Below are 20,982 nucleotides of genomic sequence, written 5' to 3'. Positions count from 1 at the left end.
TATGAATCAGTGTTGAAAACATGATGTCAGTTGAAGGCAAAACAAAATATACGTTAAACTCACGCAAGGGTTTGAAACAATTGGGAATAAGATAAAAAATGCACTTGTGACAAAATGACTTATCTGACTATATGCCACTTGGTTGGTATATATTGTCAAGGAACAAAAGGGTTAGATTTTGCTAATGGCTAAGAAAAATTAAATTATTGTACATGTATGCTTTGAACCAACAAGGTGTGTGCGTACACATGATTGAAAGATCATTGGATTAAAAAGTTATGATATTAATTTTTTACAATGTCTCTTTCCAATTGGTATATGTGGTTACTTGACAAGGGATATCTATATGGCTCTGACTGAGTTAGGTACATTTTTCAAAACTTTATGTGTTATAATGTTGAATGTACAAGTTTTAGAATGAATGGAACAAAAAATTGCTATAATATTGTGTAATTTGGAGAGTATTTACCCACCGTCATTATTTAATATAATGGTCTACTTAGATGTTCATTTACCACTAGAGGCTTGACTTGCACGACCAATCGAGTATATATGGATGTATACCATTGAAAGGTTCCTTGTAAAGCTGAAATGCGCAATGGGCAACAAGGCTCGGCCAAAAGTTTCAATTGCAAACGCCTATATTGACAACGAGTGGCATATATTATGTTACAAGTACTTCTATAGAGTTGACATAAGGTTTGATCAACCCAAAAGAAACTTTGACCTTGACACAACAAGACAAACAAATGAATTTTTTGTGTTTTCCCAACACGTACGTCTACTTGTTGTTTTGGGTGGTTATGATTTATATGGAACAGAGTTTGAAAAAGATCATTGGTACATACTAAATAATTGCTCTAACATAGAGAGCCACTTGAAGTAAGTATGTCATTAGTTGCCAATTAATATTATAATGTACTTAAAAAATTATAAGATTATAAATTATATAGTAATTTCCATTTTCAATGACCATATTAATGTGTACAAAGAATAAGGAGTAACTGATTTAAACTATAAACATGAAGAAAAATTCCCAAAATAGTTTGAACAATGGGTAATGACTTTACAGATACCATATTTGAGTTATAACCTTGCATTTATAATTGTTTACTTATTATATGTTTATGCTAGGTTCACGATGTAGGTTGTAGAAATGCATGCAAGTAATTTGAGCAATATCTCAGAAGAACTATATGCATTGGTGCGTGACCCCTTGAGACGCGTAGTTCAATATTCTATGTGTATTTCTCAATAAAGTAAGTAGCACACAATAGTTTGAGAATGTTATCAAAAAACATAAAACAATGGTGTCCTAGTCAAAGGAGGTCATGAGGAAGAAAACATTGATTTTATGAGATTGTTATTAATATAATTGGCTTGAAATATCTGAGGAGCATGTAGTATACCTGTTTAATCCTTTTGTTTTGGATTCTCAAGTATCTCAGGTCTTCTACTTAGCTGATCTTGATTTAGGGAATCAATGGCTAGTGGTACAAAGGTTTTTTGCCAGAAATATATATGGTCTTACTCCGAGGCAGAGGGATAAGAAAAAGAAGGGGGTCTCTTTATATAAGAAGCATATCAAGAGAGTCAACCTGTCTTTAACTTGTTTATGGATTCGAGCCAGCATGACATGATTCATTTACGTAGGGAAGATATTGAGACTAGCGACAGTTGAAGAAAATGTTAAATCACTTGAAATATCTACAAATGAAGAGGGTGAATGGTCAACTAAAGCTAAAATTGAAATGAATGAGTGATGTGTTTTTGTGTTCACATTACACATCATTTTACAATTTTTTTTTTTTTTTATGTTGATGTACGTCTTAGTCATTTCAAATCATGGCACCCAAACAAAAGGAAATTTGCATCTCATCTCCACTCATTCATAACTCTCTGATCGACTCATTAGTGGAGATTAACTCTCCAGAACGAGGTATTAATGATAAAAACTTTGTCTCAATTAAGGTAAATAATTAATATGAATTATTTTTTAATTTATCATTTCATTCATTTTTACAATAAATATGATCTTGTTTAGAGCTAATAATCTCACTAAGGTTGAGACATTGTTAGAGGCGTCACATTAAAGAAAAAGTTGTAAAGTGAGTAAGATTAAAGTTGATATTTCTGATTATCACACTGAAGGTGAAGGAGAATGAGTGGCTTAACTTGCTTTGCATATGGTGCTCTTACACGAACTTATAAAGTCTTCCTAGATGTCAAAGATCTTATCAAGAAGCGTTGTTTGATAATGCTTAATTTATTTAATGTGTAGCAAAAAATGTAGAATATGCAAATGATTTTTTCGTAAAATAATTTTTTTAACGATAATTTCTAACTAAATATTGGTCAAAGAGAGGAGCGTAAGATTGTTGATAAATTTATATGTAATGCATTCTACAAATAGAAGACGATATGTCATGAGCATTACAATAAGTTTGAGAACAAGAACGTGACGTACCAACATCATTTTCACGATATTCTTTAGAACAATTGGAAACTACTATATGACATGTTTAAAGATCCTACATATAAGGTAAATCGTTTATTTTATTTGTTATAATTTATAATTTTTCTTACTAATATTTACTAATTATTTGTAGGAGCAAAATTTTATAAACAAAACAAATAGATTGAATTGGAATATTCATCATCATGCAGACTCATGATCTTTCCATTTTCTCTTTAAGAAATTGGTAATTCTATTTTTTTATGGGTTGCTCAAGTTTGATATTTGTCGTATTTGAATGAGTTTCTATTTATATTTATGTGTCTTATAGCAAGAATCAGATAACAATTATGATTTGACGAAATTATATACTGCATCACATACTAATCATAATGGAGAGTGAACTCATCCCAACGCACTCAAAAATTATGTAAGCATTATTATCTATTTTAATTAAATATATTTTTTGTATTTGTGATAATATTAATTTTTTCTCTTATGTGTAGGAAACAATAGTTGTCCTATGTGTTGACACAACATATAATTAGAATTCCTCAACAAGTGATATTGACATTTTAAAAAAATCTTGGGTCCACATTTACGATATTTGAGGGATATGGGTTGTTGCATCAAGCCTTCTAGTTTGTCCTCATCATCCAATAATGCCTTCAATTGAGTGTGCAATCTTTTGTGAATAATATAAGATGGTTTGTGAATAACAGTGAAATAGTTTGAGTTAAGTATTCATTGAGTTTTGAGAAAGAAAAGAGAAAATGTTGAATAAAAAATATTATAAAGTTATATTATTAGAATATAATTTTTTTAATATTATTTTTATTTTGAGATTTGAAAAAATTGAATTATTTTTTGTTTAAAAGTTTAAGAAAGTTGTAATGAATAGTTTGAAAATGTTGTAATGATTAGTTTGATTTGAATGATATTTGGGAAGGAAATGAAATAAAATCAACATGAGTTAGAGAATATTATAGCACAACAAGCAAAAATGGAGATATAATTGAAATAAAAACATCAGGAAGAGTTGTTTAGGAGAGAGATGGAATTCCAACAAGAACAAATGCTTCACCAAATGCACACGATGATGCAACAATTCAAGCCTCCTAACAAATGTTGTCTCTATTTAGTTTGCAGAATGAGACTACTTTTTATATTTCTTGAACAAATTCTAATGTATTTTTGAAGATATTAAACATGTCTATTCAAGTTTTTTTTTAATTATTTGAAGATATTTTGTTCCAAAAAATCTTTAAGGATAGTTAAGCTAGGACAACCTTGGGACGAAATTTCTTTTGTACCAAAAATATTTTCGGGACGAAAATACTATTTTTTGGAATAAAAATTTTCTTCTCATAAAACATTCTCTATTGTATTGACAGGCTCTTTTCTTCTTAAGTTTTGGATGAATTTCTCTCTATAGGTGGTTGCCATTTTGCAGTATGACCTCCAACAAAAGAATGATAGGTTCATTCGATTTATAGGACAGTTACCACTTCAATACTAGACATTCAATGTAACAACAATGAGAGGTTTGTTTAGTGTGGGAGGAGATTTTTTAAACCATTTCAAAAATCTTACATTGGCAACCACCTAATGTAAGAAGGAGAGTGGCGTAAAGGATGAGAAATACTTTAGTTAAAAAAAAAAAAATCTTACAAAATTAAACGTATAAACTTACATGATTTGATATTTTACGTTAGATTATAAATTTATTTTTATTATAAAGTAAATCTAATGTATCATATGAACTCATATAAGTTTTATAAATTTATTTTTATAAGATCTTTTTGTACTGGTATTGCTTCTTAAAATGATTTGCTAATTGGGCCATTAACCGGTCTTTTAAGTGAAGCCAACACTCATTTTCTTTGATCTGTTGACCTATTTTGTTATTAGGTAGTATTTATTTATTTTTAGATATTATGGTTAATAATAAGTATAGATTTTAACTTTTATATGAAATTATATTAATTATGTCAAATGAGTTATACATGTTCATTCAATTTATTTACATGATATAGGTTAAAATGAGTTTATTTTGTTGACTTATTTTTAAATAATTATTATATAGATAAAAATGGATGACGTGACACCATAAGACTCGTTATTTAAATAAATCGAGTTAGAATTTACAATTTTTTTTTTTGAAATCATCATATGTATTCCTCATAATAATGCAATACAAAATAACATTACAAATTGGAAACTATTCAAGTTCCACAATAACATTATCAATTTCAAGAGCTTTTCTAGCTAAGCAATGGGCCTCCTGGTTAGAGGATCGTTTAGTGTGTATCACTTGCCAGCTTGTGAATCTGGATAGGGTCTACTTTACCTCTGAGATGATCATCCCAGCCTGTCCCCAATTCTCATTGTCTCCATTTATCTCTTTGACAACTTTGAGAGCATCTCCTTCCAGAATTATTTTCCTAAGTCCCATGTTAACGCCCAGTAAAGTAGCTTGCAAAGCTGCATATGATTCTGCAAGGTAAGGATCAGGATAAAGGGGCCTGTTCATCTTCATGGTCCCCATGACTTGACCTTCCCAGTTTCTTATGATTGTGCCAATGCCCACTCGACAATTCTTGTGGTCAATGGCAGCGTCCCAATTGATTTTGTAGTGATCAATAAGGGGTGCTTTCCACTGGTCCATTGAGTTGGCCATGACATTTGAGGAGCTTGAATGTGGAGGTTTGTGGTTCAGGAGACTGAGGTCTTGTAATTTTTGATGAATTTGTCTCCATAAGATCGAGGGGCTGGTGAAAACCTTTTGAAAGATAGCTTCATTTCTTCTCTTGCATAGTCTCCATGCTACTACTGCCATTTCAGTAAGCATCTCTTTATTTAGAACCTCCATGAGATTGGTTACCAGTTCTCTAAAAGATTGATTCCTTATGCTCCTCTTTTGTAGCTGCCTAGAGTATAGTCCCCATACATCTCTTGCTGCCTCACATTCCCAGATGACATGTTCAATGCTTTCTACCTGCTGTAGACATATCGGGCAGTTTGGATCATCAATAACTTTCTTCTTAAAAAGATTTATTTCTTGTGGGCAGGAGATCATTGCAAGCCTTCCATAGAAAAAGCTTTTCTACATTTGGGACCGCTAGCTTCCACAGTTTCCTCCATGTTCTATCCTGTTGAGCATTGCTTGCCTGTCCTTTTTCTCTTTGTTGGATTTCAGTTGGTAAGTGGTAAGCACCTTTTATAGTGAATAGTCCATTAGTAGTACATCTCCAAGTGAGTTTCTGTTGCACTTTGTTTCCATGAGGAAGACAAAGTCCGGGGTCTTATCCTTCACCAAGTGGTGAAGTTCTCGAACTGTTAAGGGTTCCCAAGCCCTCGACAGTTCCAACTAAGGCAATTCATGGGGTTTGGTGGGACTGCATAGCAGCCTCCACCTTAGAGTTTGAATGGTCCAGTAGCCTCATTGGGGTTTGTGGGGGTAGTTCCCTGGCTTTTCTTTTCCAACTTGCCTTTCTTGTGTTAATTGGGATTAGGGCAGGTTTAGGTTGAGGAAGGATTTTCACTTGTTGGGGGGCTTTGGCTTTTTTTGGCAAGTTTGGGTGGTCCCTTTTCTACTCTAATTCTATTTTGAGTGGCACATGATCCATGTCCATATCTTGACATATTTAATTTAGGGGGGTTGTTGGTTTCAACCCTATATGCAGATTAGCCTTAGAAGTACTATTCTTAGATATAAGATAGGAGTTGTTAGGATTCACTGTATGTAAATTATCACCTGGTTTGTAACCCCCTTTGACTTCCCTTCTGACTTGGTAATCCTTCTGTCAGGGTATGCATTGAAACTAGGAGCTCTGGTTCTAGCTCCATAGCCTTTTCCTGAGATGGTTCCCTAGTGTCTTGCCTGCTGCCTGCCCTCTTGTTACTGTTCTCTTCGTTCTCTTTGGCATTGGTTGGCTGCTATTGCTTGTCTTCTGGGCTAGGAGATGCAAAACCTCCTCTGTAATGCTTGGTTGTCATGGTATGAAACTTGGATGGAGCAGCTCGTAGCCAAGCACCATATTGTGTAGGGAGGTCAGGTTGAAATTGATTCCCATACCTCTGGTTTTGGCACCCTCTCGCCTGGTGTTTTATAACCCCACATGTAAAGCAAAAACTCGGTAATCTTTCATATTTGAAAGCTACCTAGACCTTTTTCTCCCCAGCTTGGATCCATCTTCCCCGGGCTAGTGGTTTTGTGAGGTCCACTTCCACCTGCACTCTCAAGCACCTCCCCCAACCATGTCCTTCCCTGTCAACTTCAACTCTTAGTACATTTCCAATACCAGAGGTATTCTGGTTGCCATATTTCTCATTCATCCCAACTAAAGGTAGATTGTGTAGTTGAACCCAGAAGGGCTCATGAGTAAAGCTGACTCCATTCGGGGGAAGGTTACTATCTACATCTTGAATGGCTATAAGGCTTCTGTCAAATTTCCATGGTCTCCCTTGGAGGATTTTCCTTTTGTCAGTTGCACTTTTGAATTCCATAATAAAACTTTTTTCTCCTATTTCAGTGAAGGACATGTCTGCTTCTACTTTCCACACTTGCTGCATTGTTGTATGAAAAGCTTTTTTGTTAAAACTTCTTTCACTGATGACCATTGCCATTAGACAATTTGCTCCTCTTTTTGCAGCTGCCCGTAATGCTTCATCTGATGATAGCTTGATTAATTCTTCTTCATTTGCCTTGAGGTTGAGGCCTTCCCATAGTTTTGTGAGATCTTCTTCCCCCATGCTTGTGATTGCTTGTACTAGTGTGTTCTTCTTTTGAATTCTGTGTAAATTGGAACTGCCCTTCTAAACCACATGACCAAAACTCTAGTAACTATCTTGATTAAAATAACTGCATAAAGCTATGAAGCTTGAACTGAAGGATTAAGCTCTCAGTGTGCACTGAGAGACGAATTCTTTGTATCAGAAATAAAGAAACAAACACCTTACATGCTCATACTCCCAGAGTAGAGAGAGAAGGAGCCCGCCATTCTGAATGTTGTGTCAAATCATTGTTTCATCAGTTAGAATTTACAAATTTGATCTACTGAGCTTCACGGGTAGAGTTGACATTAATTTATATAGTTAGGAAAAATTTTACTTATCATTCTTATTACACCGTATATCATATATAATTTTTTATTTTTTTATTAAATATATGATATATGGGATAATGAATAAAAAAATTTAATTAATTTAAAAAATGTAAAATATATATATATTTATAGAAAATTCTTCTTGTTATCTTCACACTTCACACATCATATTTATTTTATTTTATTTTTATTTTTTCTATAATAAATATGTAGTGTGTGAATGATAAATAAAATAATTTAATTAGTTTAATAAGAATAAAATGAAATAAAAAATATAAAAAATAAAAAATAATATTTTAATATATAAAATGTGTGGTGTAAGATATTGTGTAGTATTACTCTATATTTATAAAGGAGGTGAAGATGACGAACAGAAATGTTATTAATTAAATACCCGTTACTTCACGCGACATGATTACGAATTGCCACCCCGACAGTTGCTATGGGAAACGGAAACCCACTCACTGCGGGTTTAAGGAACCGAGGAAGCCCTGACTGGCCTGCACTTGCTGCAGTACACTACACTGCTCTCAAATCTGCGCCCTTTCTATTTCACTTGCACGCTTAATCGCTCTCGGTGTGCTTCGATGGAGAGCTTGAGGGTTCGTTTGGATTTCGAGCACCGGAACGTTATGAACAAATCACAGTTGAAGGAGGGACTCAGGCGAAGTTGGCTTCTCCTCAAACCGGAAATGAAGACCATCTCCGACCTCGCCGCCTATCTCCTTCGTGCATTCGACCTCCACGACTCTTGCCCCAGTGGCCTCATCCTCTCCGTAAGACACACACACTCTCTCTCTCTCTCTCTCTACTTCTTTCTCTGTGCCCTAATTTCCAGCTCAAAACAATGTCATGCCGCTAATTTTAATTTTTTCTTCTCGAAAAGTTCATTATGAAAATATTTTTATTGGGAGAAAGTTCAGGAAACCCAGAAAGAATGAAAAAGTCTGAGGATTTCTTTTTTGGTGTCGTTTAGTTCATGAAACTTAATTGTTGATTTTCTATATAAAAATTGGAAATGCTGTACCCTGACTGAGTCTCACTTACGAGATTTTATTGTTTGGTATCGTATTTTTGTGTTTGGCTGTTTTTTTCTTTCCCTTAATTTTCTCGGTAACCAGTAAAAGCACTGCAATAATAATACTTTGTAGCTATTGTCAGTTTTTGTGTAACTAATGGGGGAATTAATGTCGTGAAAGAAAGTGCTTGCTATTACTTGCGTTATTTGTGCTATACTGCCTCACCTGTGCATAATTGAGAACAATACAATGCTAAACATGAACATGTTCAATACTGGAACTCGGTTTTTGTTATTGCCTTTTGTCGCCTTTTCTGCCTTTCCGTTCTTTGATACTCTCAATTTACACTATCGTGATCTTTCTTCCAGATGGATGGCTTTGTATTACCGTCTTTTGAGTCAACATGCATTTTGAAGGATAGAGATATCGTCTGGTCGGTCTATTACTGGAACCTTTTGCTGTTTGTTTTTTTCCCCTTTATTTTTGCCTTAACATTTACTGATGTCCTTGTGTATGGTGTTAGTCTTACTTTGGGTATTTTTTCTTTCTTCTAAACAGTGTGAAAAGGAAGGGGGATGCAGTAGTGAATACCATTCAGGCAGGTGAGGGGTTTGACTCTCTTGAGGTAGAGGAGAATGTGGAGAAGCAACCTGTGCTTAAAGGTGTGAAACTTTTGTCAAATGAGGGATTTGAAAAGGAACATGATGAAAATCATGCGAGTGTACACGAATACAAGGTTTCCAGGAAAAGAAAGGCATCAAAGAAACTTCAGAGCTCAAAGTATATTTGGCACATCCCATTTGTGTATTAATCGTTATCTTGCTGCCTGTGCTGTGGTTTAAAATAACCCTGACATGACACTTCAAGATATTGGCTTGTTTTTTTGTGTTTTTGTTTTTGTTCTTTTTTGTATTTATTTTTGTTTTTTGTTTTTTTTTTTTGTTTTTTTGTTTTGTTTTGTTTTTGTTTTTTCTCCTTTCCTGGCTATGCTTGGATTAAAAACTTTTTCAGAAATTCTTAGAAATTTTTTTGCTCATGCAATATAAGTCTTTTAAATACCAATTTTTTTTTTTTCATTTCTTAGAGGAAAAATAATCTTCCTCTGTTTCCATGAATACACATTTTTTTATACAAAAATCCAATAAAACACAGGACATTAAATTTTTTTTCAAGTATTTTCAAAATATAAATATTTTTCCACTGGGGCCATCAGTTTCACAGAACTCCCGAAAAAAGAAAAACATTTAAAAAAATTTCTCAGTTATTTCAGAAAATTTATTGAAAATCTGCAATCCAAACAAAGTCATAAGCCCCTATTAGATCACCCTTTTGAATGACATGTGGTTATTGTAACAGCGTAATAGATGTCAATCTTAGTAGTAACCCGTTCAGTATTAAGTATAAATGTGTTAACAATCTAATTTAGAATCTCATCTGATTTGCAGAAATCCACTGGGAGCAATGTTATGAAGATGGATTTAGATGTTGGTTTTTATCTGATCTTGTGTGCTTTATCATGGACCGGATTAAAATCATGAGTATGATCTTTATATATTGCATCGATTTGTTCAATACAAATAGTTTTGCTCTGACTGTTCCCTTTCACAGGTTGTTTGGACTGTGAAATTTATTTTCTTATGGTTTTGAAAGTTACGTGTATCCTTTTATTTCCTTCCTAAGTATGTAGTTCTTTTAATTTTTCCAAAAGTTCCATCCTTTATGTTTAAGGTATTTGTTTCTTGCCGTTCATGTTTGTGCATGGTTTTTGGGATATTCATTATTTTTTGATAAGTAGTGAAGATTTTTTGAGATATTCATAAGCAATGTCCAGGTTTGTATCTCATTATTTTATTTCTAAATCACAGGAGGAAGAAAAATAAGGTTGCTACTACTGTAAAATGTCCAGTTCTTGCTGAAGTTGATCAGAAAGATGTCTGTGCTGAGGAGACTCAAAGCATTCATCATCGTGTAGTTGTCCCAAAAAAGAGTCTCAAACAGAATAAGTTATTGAAATTACCTGGTGAGCAGGATAAATTGAGTGCCCTCGAAAGTGATGATAGAAGTAATGACATTGCCAAATCTGCACCTAGTGCAAAGAGGTATTTTGTATTAATGACAAATGAAGTGTGATGGAATGCAAAAAGGAAGAAAATCTTAGATTTTATTGCAATACCTGCATATAGTTGCTTCAATTAATCTCTCATGCTCTCTCCTACATATCTGCTTAGATTCTGCCAGCTTCAAGAAAACAGTGGAGGAAGTGTTGCAGTATCCTGTAAGCCTGGTGAATCCAAAAAGGTGGTTGAAGAACATCGTTTGCATATGTAGTTTGCTTCCAATTATCTTTAATATTTTTTGATATTTAACCTTGAGGGGTAGCTCAGTTGGTCAAGTCTTGGGTTTGCTCCCTAATGGTCACTAGTTCGAGTCCCCTCAGGGCCATTGGAGGTTTATGTGGCCGTTAACTTCATGGCCCCATGGGATTAGTTGAGGTGTGTGCAAGTTGGCCCGAACACCTACGGATATAAAAAAAAATTTTGCATATAGCAGTAATTAAGTCTTTTTTTTTTTTTTTTCAGTAGTACTTAGGTCAATTTTTTCATGTGCAAATCATACTTTTGCCATAGTTACATAGGTGGCAATGAGAATGAGGCAACAAAGCAGGGATGAGAATAATCAAAGGGGTATATAGATGTAATTAGACTTCTTAAACCTGCTCCATTGATGGTTAGGTAAGGTGGGAAAACACAAGTAAGCCATTAGGTTTCCATCCCTAATTCAAGGTGAATGTTGGTTGCATTTCATTTATTTATTTTGCTGCCAATTTAGTAGGGATTTGTTTGATCTGATCAGAAATTTCTACCTCACAAAGCTTTTATACTATCCTTCAAGTGAAAAAGATCTATCCTTTTGCTCTTAGTCATTTTCTCTATGGAATGTAGTTTGCTGCTAGTACGTGTCTTCCTCTTTGGGTTGTGATATTCATACTGGATGTGTGGTTATTCCCAATTATATTATAATTCTACAGTGAGAAAGTCAAACTTTTAGAAGGTTACTTAACAAAATAAGAAGAAATACGAAAATATGTAGCAGCACCATAGTAGAAATCCATTTTAGCCATTGAAATCCATCTCCTGTAGTTAAGGATATGGAATGGCCTAATCCATGAGCCCAAAACTGTGCCGCTATACCCAATGCAAGGAACCATATGATGCTAGGAACTTGAAATTATAATTCTTACCTTTTGGTAGGCTTTATATTACAATGATCTTAAATCAGTTAACTCATGATGCACCTTTTAGTGAAGTCTTATTATGTATCAAAAAGGTCAAATCTAAGCTCTTATCTTGCAAAACCTTCTTTTATTTTGGTCAGTTCCCTAGTAGAAGTGCTCGGCGTAAAAAGGCAAAAAGGCTGTGGTTGAGGGAACAAGTCAATATTGAGAAGAAAAAGGTACCTGGGTTGTAGAAATAGTGATTACATGTAAAAAGTTGTTTTTATGATTTGTGCAAGTTTGGGCATGTTTGATCTGAATGGGAAGCCGATAAATGCAGTGATTCAAGGGTTGGAATCATTAGCCAGTATTGGATATTTGTATTAGATAATTCATTTGTAACTTCTCTGTATATCATAATTGATTCTATAGCTACTTCATCAGGGGCAAATGCTCACAAAGGACGATGAGCAGTCACCTGTCAAGGATGATCAGAAAGTCTTTGAAGAACATCATGAACCGGATGAAAATGATGATAGAGAGGATGAGGTTGTCCCAGTTGTAATTAGACCTGGACACATTCGATTTGAGCGTCTTGGTAAAGGTCTGTGTGCATGTGTGTGTGTGTGTGTGTGTGTGTGTGTGTCTTTGTCAACTGAGGTGGATATCTGTATTTTTCTGGCATTTCATTTCAGAGAGTTTAGGTAACATCCCCTTCCCATAGGTTAGGAGTGTTATGTACTTTCGTAACTGTGCACGGTAAAGAGACCCAACATATTAAAAATACCCAATTTATCGAATATAACTTCCCCCCCCAAAAAAAAAAAAACATAAAAATATTATCCCATAGCAAGAAAATTTAAAACTGATCCTTTTGTGAAAAATAGATGTATTAACCAAGTCTGAAAATCCCTAACACATGATCGTTGCCTGGCCGTCAACAGGTCAACACTATCTTCTTTACCTGAATATTTTAGAAACATAAAAAACAAACAACAATTAAAATGAATCAAATGCAAAATAAGTAGTACGTTTTACAGTAAACATATAGTTTTCTTGAAAAGTGTGCAACTTTACTAATATAAACATGTAACATGTAGTATGCATAACTCATTAAACTTGTCTTTCCCTTTCTTTCTTGGCCAGCACACCTTAACCACACACCCCCCTCCCCCCTCCCCACCCCCCTGGGGCGGTGTGCAGGGATGTGCACCTGTTCCACTGCCAGTTGCCACAAGGAGAACTACTTAACTCATCATAACATACTATGGTGGACCACACTTGCACATCCACCCATAAATTTATTGGTACCATGCATCTCTTATGGCCATTCGTAAAGCTCTTTTATCTTTCTTATCATGAAGCATGTAGAACCCATAATGATATAGCTCATTGTAATCATAAATGAAACATAATAACATGACATTCAAAATCACTTTTATCATAACTTGGTGCGTAAAAAGGGGCTTTCAATGATACGTAACATAATATTTTAAAAACATCGTTTACCATGCACGCAGGGGTATGATTATGCTACTTACCTATTTGCTTCTAGTGATAACAAACGTGTCAATAATCACCTGCTTGAAGTTGCTGAAAAAGGGGTTGGACTTGATAGGGTGAGGCTGGCTTTTAAATATCCTGGAATTGCAGCAACTTTCCTAGGGTTTTCTTTAAAAAATAAAGTAAGGACCTCAAGAAAACAAGGCTGATTGGTATTTGCTGCAGCTATCTAGGGTTAGGGATTGGTCTTCTTGAAGGGATTGGTTTTCTTGAAGAACACACATGGGATGGCTATAAAAACTTTCCAGACTCACAGCTTTTTCTAGTATTCAGGTTATACAGTCCTTTTAATGAGACCTGGAACACCTACTAATAGGGCTATAGGAATTTAACTCAGTTTGTTTTGAAAAGGGGTTCTAAGAATCCTAATGGCTTGGTGTTCTAGGGGAAATATGTTGCTATTCTTTGGATCCATTTAGAAGTCATAAATGGGGCTGATGCCTACTTCTCCAGATCTGGAACAGCTCAAATTCTATCTCAAAAGAGTCCTAGCAGGCTGTAACAGACTCCTATTGGTGCAAGAATTCTTCTATAACTACCTAAGTGTGGATAGCTTTCATCTAGAGTGTTTCTTGTCACCTAATCTAGTTCTAACTTATCCAAAAAGAGCTGGTTTCTAATTATCACAAACTTAACGGCAAAAAATCATTGGGCTTTGGCTAGAAAATACTTGGGCTTATCCACCCATATCTGGGCCCAATGGGCTGAACCTACTCCATTTTGAATCTAGGTCCATAATTTCATATCCAATCTATCTCATCGGTAATAGATCCTCAAATAATACATACGGACTAATGGGCCCACTAAAATAATCTTCCTTCTAGCTTTAACAAAATTGGGCCCATGGTCCAAACTTATAAAGCCTATAAAATTTGGGTCTGGATGTTACACTTTAAATGTCACATCCTACTGCATTAGTAAATAAAGTCCAGGTTAGTGCAAAGCATCTGATATTGTTTCTGTTCTAGTGTATGCAGATCAGGCTGTCAAGAAAAATGAAAGTCAAATGGTATGTCCTATTGTGTTTCTAATTTTATACTGCTTGTCATTTCTACTGCTGCCCTACCTTTTGATATGCTTTCTTGTTGAGCCCCTGTTAAAATTAAATTATTCCATCTCTTCATGGTTCATTTTTTTTTTTTTGTAGATATGCCTTGGCATTATTTTATTTTAATTTTTTTCCGGGGGTGGGGGTGTTGGAGGGGGAGAATTTTTGTTCTTTGGTCAGAGATAATTTTACTTGCAAAGCTGCTATTTCAAATTTCAAACTGTATGGGTGAGAGCGATAGGGGTGTGCGACATTACAAAAATCGTAAATGTTATTTAGTTAAGGTATGTCCTTAATTATTTTAATTTGAAATGTCCTGAAAACGTTTTGGGTGAGTTATGCCTATATACAAGGACAGCTCCAAAGATACTTATATTTGGAATGAAATAGGTTATTACATGATAGTCCAAAAATTTCACACTCGTATGATGCCTTAAAGTGGCATGCTGGTTTTTGACTTTGTACCTCAGCACAATGAGTGGATTTTTTATTGACATTACAGTGCCTGTAAGATATACAAAGACCCAGAAATTCATAAAAACATGATGGTTGTAAGGCAACGTGGACTTTGCTTCTTTTTGGAGTGGCAAAGTTACATAGATGATTTCACGAAGTGAGACAATTACATGGCTAGGGTCATTTAGTCAATGTTTTTGTTTTAATTATAATATATATTGAAATTTTTCCATGGTCTCTTTCTTGCCTAATAAAGTGACAGGAACCTGTCAGAAATTACTCCATATCTTGAGTTCTTGACCTTTTGTCTTTAGGCCTTATTTAGTTATACAGATGAGATGAGATGAGAAATTTTGTAAATAATAGTGAGGTAGTTTATAAATAATAGTGAAATGGTTTGAGCTTAGATATTTTTTGGGGTTTTGGAAAAAGAGAGAAAAAGTTAAATAAAAATATTATAAAGTTAAAATATTGTTAGAATATAATTTTTTAATATTATTTTTGTTTTGAGATTTGAAAAAGTTGATTTTTTGTTTGTTTAGAAGTTTAAGAAATTGTAATGATTAGATGAAAAAGTTGAAAATTTGAAATTGAAAAGTGTTTGTATTTGAATAGTGTTTGGATGTTGAGATGAGACAGGTTGAGACCATCTATGAAACCAAACGGGGCCTATTATTCACATGGTGTTTCTGGCTCCAATATTGCAGAGTTTTATCTAATATTTGAATCATTAATGACATATAATTGTCTTGGATCATTCTTCAGGAGCTCTTGCGGTGGAATGGAATGACTAGCAAAAAGAAGGGTAAAAAATGGGGCACCAAGAAAGTTGCTTCTTACAAAAGGAATGATCATGCGAGTTTAAATCAAAAGATTTCTGAAAAGCAAGCTGCTGGAGAAGCAGCAACTGGAGACAATCCTGTGGATTTGGATAAGCTTAAGCCTTATACTAGCTCGCCTAAGGTTTGTTTCTTCTATACTTCAATTGTACTTGCTTGCATGGGTCTTTATTGAGAGAGAGAGAGAGAGAGAGAGAGAGAGAGAGAGTAGGGTGGGGAATGTGTGCTTTCTATTTTTAGATCCATTTACTGATTAAGCTTCCCTTAGATATGTGGATTTTTTCTGCGGAAAACATGTTATTGTGCCTCATCCAACCTTGAAGTTTCTCTCTCTTTTTATGGATAAGAAGCATTGTGTTTTTAGTATATTGCAGGAAGGTGATGTAGTTGCATATCGTTTGATTGAGTTATCATCGTCATGGACCCCTGAGGTTTCTTCCTTGCGAGTATGACTCTTTCTGCTATTAAATAATTGTTGTCAGTCGATTAGAACATGGATATAATCTGGCATATTCTTTCACCTGCAGGTAGGGAAGATATCACGCTATGTCCCTAAATCCAATAGGATTATGCTGGTAACAGTTCCAGAATATCCAATTGATTTTGAGAAGATAACAGATACATCCCTTTATGGGGAAAATGGGTCTTTAAAGGTGCTCAGGCTATTCAGTTTAATGTTAGTTTAATTGTGCCCCCCTTCATTTTTGACAAGCATGAAGGTGAATTACGAATTTACATGTTCAGGTGAATTACGTGTTCAGGTGACTTGAACCCCAACAGGCACTGAGGGCAAATTCAAAATCTTCTATATTTCATGAATTTAGAAATATAAGCTTCATTTTAAGCAGTAGGTTGGAGGATGACAGACTTAAACCATTCTCATTTTATAGGTCATTAAATTGATTGAGGCTAGTGCTTTTTGTATGCTTCAATCTACTGTTCTAGCCATTCAACTTGAGTTGATCTGGCCTTAAGTTGAAGTTGAAAAATCAGAAGTTCTGATTATAACTACTTCTCTATTACATTGTTTAGCAGTTGAATTGCTCGGCTGATTGGTTATCTCCTAGTCCTGACATTTTCTATACAATATATATTTTTTTGATAAATATATATATATATATATATATATATTTTATACAATATTTAGACTTGACCAGTACAATGTTCTGGTAATTATCCAAGGCTTTACTTTTTTGTTTTGTTTTGTACTTGTATATATGGCTCAATCTTGGTAATTGGGATTCTTGGTTCGGTTACATAACTGAAGAATTTTAATTAAGCAAGAAAATGGTGATTATTCTTGTTTGCAAAAGCTGACAATTGAAGCTCTTTCACAGATAAGTTATTCAATGCTTATTGACGTCCGCATTGTGAAGCATGGCAACTTGGGTACAACAAAAACAGTCACTGGTGAGTATAATGAACTTTTTTTGGGTAATCGAACCCCTGTATCAGGTGTCAGGGTCGGCAATAACAACAAAGAGACCCCTTCCCGAACCCCTACCCTTGCTCTAGGTACCTCCTGTAGGTTGTTATCATTCGAGCATTTAGGTACTTGCATGGAAAGCTCTCATTTTGGTTTGTATCTTTGCAGGAAATGGAGAAGTAGATGCATGGGATGAAATCAGTCAGGCTTTAAATGCAAAGAAGGCTCAGCTCTCTCAGCAGGGTGGTTGGAGTAAGGAAGAGACTTCTGGCAAGAGTGCGTGGTCCTATACGGCCTCCAGGAGCAGTGCGCTGGGCCCAACAGTGACAAATGCTCCTTTAAGAGCGCAAAATGGACAATGAGAAATGCTGCTGGCATTAGGACACAAGCATCTGCTGTTTCCTGTCAACGAGATTCAGCAATTTTGGTAGAAAGTAAAAGAATATGGTATTAGTTTTGTGTATTTATGGGCTATGGAAGGCTAAGGGCTTTGATATAAAAGTGTTCAGTTTTACCGTTAGTCGGAGAGAACTTTGCATTGGTCTCCATCTTTCTCAGGCTTTGTGAGGCCTGAGTTGGCCCAGTCAATTGAGTGCGACTATGGTATTGATCTAGAGTGTGTACAAAACAAAAGTGGATAAGGCAAGTAAATATCAGTAAAATATTCTCTTTTCCCACCACCTCTAGGAAAGAAAAGGTATCGTCTCTAGTCTCTAAGATAACTTTGTCTCCGATACTTGGCTTGGTGTCTGATTCTTTGCCTATACACGAATAATCCTTTAAGTTCTGATGAAGTTATCCTCTCCTTCCCCCTTAGCGTCCAATAACAACAAATCAATCATTTCTTGTTATTCTTGTCTTGCTCCATTCATTGCCCATCACATATCCACAACCATGTCTTGGCAGCGACCTGAAAGCAACCCTCACTTTTACAGACCACAACTGCCTCATGACCCAAATTCCCAGCCTCGAGGCAGACCGACCAAAATTTCAGAGATAGAACCACATGATAAAGAGAAACTTCCGTATCCCCATCAACATGTGGACGGACAATCCTCACGGCCATCACATCAGCAGCCGGGTCTGCCGACTCGGCCACAGCAACAGGGTGAATATTCACAAGGCCCCCGGATACCACGTGAACGCCGAACCAAACTATTAGAATGGTTTGGTGCAGTCTTTTGTGCAATTCTCTGGGTTGTCATAATTGTAGGAGGCCTCATTGTCTTGATAATCTACCTTGTTTTTCGTCCACGAAGCCCTGGTTTTGATATTTCTAGTGTCACATTAAATGCAGCCTATCTTGACATGGGCCATCTGCTCAATGCTGATGTTACTCTGCTCGTGAACTTCACAAATCCGAACAAGAAAGTACGTATCGACTATAGTTACATGTATATCAATCTATACTATGAAACCACACTTATTTCTACCCAATACATTGAACCCTTCTCTGCGGCCAAGGCCGAGTCCAAGTTTGCATATATTCATATGGTGACTAGTCAGGTCCGGCTTCCACAAGCAGAAAGTTCAAGGCTTCAAAAGCAGATTGAAAGCAATGGGGTCATGCTTCAAGTCAAGGGAATTTTTAGAGCACGATCTAATCTGGGAAGCGTCTTAAGGTACTCTTATTGGTTGCATGGTCAATGCACTATTCTTACTGCTGGTCCTCCTGATGGAGTTTTGATCAAAAGAAAATGCAAAACAAAACATTAATCGAGGATGCATATTGGATTAATGGGACGCAAACCCACGTCAGGGTACTCGAGTTTATAAGCAGTGTGTGTTGTTCTCCATTGTTTTTCTTGTTTTGATCAGTGATATTAAGTTTTGATATTTTTGTAAAATTGTCGTGCACCTAATACCTTTTCATCAATTGGGTTACGGCCTGGTATTAAGCTTTCTATTACCTAATTTATCCTTAAATCTTCTGTCTGCCCAACTCTGTGTTATCCTCAGTTACTACTTTAGGGATCTTCCAATTCTGACACTAAACATGTCACTATATTTTCCTTGCATTCCCCATCTGATATTTCCAACAATCTTAGTATCTAGTCGATCAAACTTAAAATGCTAATATTCATTTCATGGCTTAATAAAATTGGAGTTTAAATTTTGGACATTAATATTGTACATTTTGATGGCGATAACTGCTACGTCTACAAAGAGAATAATAAAAAAAATACCTTACAAACTCATAACTTGATATGGTATGTTATATCTACTTTATAACTTACGAATCAAGTTTTTTGTAATTTATTTTGTGCATCAAGCATTTTTCCTTGTTGAGCGGCCCCTCTATGCGAGGGAACCCATGTGACACAATAAAAAATAAAGATGATAATTGTGTTTTCTCAAACAGAAAGGGCTTCATTTTTTTTTTAATTTTTTTTTTCCTAAAAAAGAAAGAAGTTAGAACAATAGATATGTGCGTGATAAGAGAGAGGTATCGTGAGAGAGAAAATAAAATTGACTTTTTGTCCTTTTTTTTTTCCTCATTACTTCCATCAGACTCTGAAGGATCATTTATGGTCCAATTTTGATGAAAGTTCAAAAAAAAATATTTTTTTTTTCTTAATAATGAGATCTACTTATAAACTGAAGTTGATTGTGTACTTGCTTGGGCTGGGTTACCATCCGCATCTGTCTACCAGACGAACGGATTGATGTAGCCATTGTCCACACCCTATTTGACAACAAATTTTTCATAAAAAGTTCAAATCAATTGCATATACATAAAAACATTGCACAAATCCAATAAAAAGTTTCAACAATATTATAGATCACACATATCTTTAGATCTGTGAATAGACCGACAAACCATGGTCGCGGCCATGCCCATGGGTCATAAAACTCGTAGACCCAAGCCGTGGGTCTTTAAGTTACAGACCCATGGTTGCAGTCGTGGAGACCCATGACCAAGCTGTGGTCTTATCATCATAGACTGGGGCTTGGCCGTGCGTTGTGAGTCGTGACCTACAACAACGGAGAGAGAAGATGGCTTAAAGGAGGAGGAGGAGGAGAAGAAGAAGAGAAGATGAGAGAGAGAGAGAGAGAGAGAGAGAGAGAGAGAGAGAGAGAGAGAGAGAGAGAGAGAGAGAGAGAGAGAGAGAGAGAGAGAGAGAGAGAGAGAGGATGGTGAATGGCCATTGAGGTGCGAGAGGAAGGCGGACAAGAGAAGATGGGAGGAGAGTAGAGGCAAGGAAGGGATGATGGCAGGGAAGGAGATAAATGAGAGGAGAGAGAAAATTATGTGGCGCCTCGGCCCTCATGAAAGACTAGATGAGGTTTTGTGGTGTCAAGGATGCTTGCCAATTGGTCAATACCCTAGTGGAAATTTAGACATGTAATAATCCCGAGAGAAGTACCCGTGTAAGATATTCGGTTTATGATGACACAGTGGAATGTAAATAGAACACGTTATGGTGACAATGTTAGCAAACATGTACCAAAATACTAAACTTCATGAAAAGGGGCTCCTCACCCTTCATTAACCTCAAAACCTTACATCATTTAGAGTAAAGTTAGTCACCATAAGCGGTAAACTGATTACAAATGAGCACTAGGCTCATTGTTGTACATCCTATGAAAGGCATACGTTAGCTATGGTGAGTATTGGAGGTAAGGTAGGTCCTAGTCTCCTTAATCAGGAGTTGGGCGGGATTGACTCTTCTTCCTCAGACCTTATGCTAGGGTCTATACCTGCATCAAAATGTATGATTCAGAAAATGAAACCATAGGTAGGTTAGGCGACTATGACAAGACTGTTAATGAGAGAGAATGCTACCGATGATGTTATGAAAACATTTAATGTAATACTGGAAGAACATGTATATTTGTGGAGAGGTAAAACC

At 35.6% G+C, this 20,982-nt stretch overlaps 3 protein-coding genes across 7 annotated transcripts; 2 read left to right on the top strand and 1 right to left on the bottom strand.

Moving 5' to 3' along the window:
* Positions 1 to 4,796: 4,796 nt before the first annotated feature.
* Positions 4,797 to 5,534, bottom strand: LOC122312683. Its single transcript, XM_043127344.1, has one exon. It carries the CDS (start codon positions 5,532 to 5,534, stop codon positions 4,797 to 4,799), a length of 738 nt encoding a protein of 245 aa, XP_042983278.1.
* A 2,412-nt stretch (positions 5,535 to 7,946) lies between these two features.
* Positions 7,947 to 17,808, top strand: LOC122313380 (coilin-like). 5 transcript variants are annotated; one of them, XM_043128326.1, is made up of 13 exons: positions 7,947 to 8,339; positions 8,951 to 9,015; positions 9,141 to 9,386; positions 10,448 to 10,681; positions 10,811 to 10,880; positions 11,958 to 12,035; positions 12,229 to 12,400; positions 14,337 to 14,368; positions 15,629 to 15,826; positions 16,077 to 16,148; positions 16,230 to 16,355; positions 17,040 to 17,217; positions 17,297 to 17,808. In XM_043128326.1, the coding sequence occupies exons 1-13, from the start codon at positions 8,151 to 8,153 to the stop codon at positions 17,488 to 17,490; spliced, it is 1,854 nt and encodes a 617-aa protein (XP_042984260.1). In that variant the 5' UTR covers positions 7,947 to 8,150; the 3' UTR covers positions 17,491 to 17,808. The 5 variants fall into 5 exon arrangements, with proteins under 5 accessions (XP_042984260.1, XP_042984259.1, XP_042984262.1 ...); XM_043128325.1 differs by having other exon boundaries at positions 14,328 to 14,368; XM_043128328.1 differs by having other exon boundaries at positions 7,948 to 8,339; positions 9,141 to 9,362; positions 14,328 to 14,368.
* A 109-nt stretch (positions 17,809 to 17,917) lies between these two features.
* LOC122313381 (NDR1/HIN1-like protein 26) lies at positions 17,918 to 19,054 on the top strand. The gene has a single exon (XM_043128331.1). The coding sequence runs from the start codon at positions 17,918 to 17,920 to the stop codon at positions 18,842 to 18,844; it is 927 nt and encodes a 308-aa protein (XP_042984265.1). The 3' UTR covers positions 18,845 to 19,054.
* Positions 19,055 to 20,982: the final 1,928 nt, after the last annotated feature.

Source organism: Carya illinoinensis, chromosome 6 (assembly GCF_018687715.1).
Source record: "Carya illinoinensis cultivar Pawnee chromosome 6, C.illinoinensisPawnee_v1, whole genome shotgun sequence".
In the NCBI taxonomy this organism is placed as follows: domain Eukaryota; kingdom Viridiplantae; phylum Streptophyta; class Magnoliopsida; order Fagales; family Juglandaceae; genus Carya; species Carya illinoinensis.
This window is presented reverse-complemented; position numbering and strand designations above follow the sequence as displayed.

Coding starts and splice junctions, on each gene's coding strand:
- LOC122313380 (XM_043128325.1), top strand. CDS start 8,151: ATGGAGAGCTTGAGGGTTCGTTTGGATTTCGAGCACCGGAACGTTATG. Junction 8,340..8,950: donor CCAGTGGCCTCATCCTCTCC/GTAAGACACACA, acceptor TCTTTCTTCCAG/ATGGATGGCTTTGTATTACC. Junction 16,356..17,039: donor GGGAAAATGGGTCTTTAAAG/GTGCTCAGGCTA, acceptor GCTCTTTCACAG/ATAAGTTATTCAATGCTTAT.
- LOC122313381 (XM_043128331.1), top strand. CDS start 17,918: ATGAAGTTATCCTCTCCTTCCCCCTTAGCGTCCAATAACAACAAATCA.
- LOC122312683 (XM_043127344.1), bottom strand. CDS start 5,534: ATGATCTCCTGCCCACAAGAAATAAATCTTTTTAAGAAGAAAGTTATT.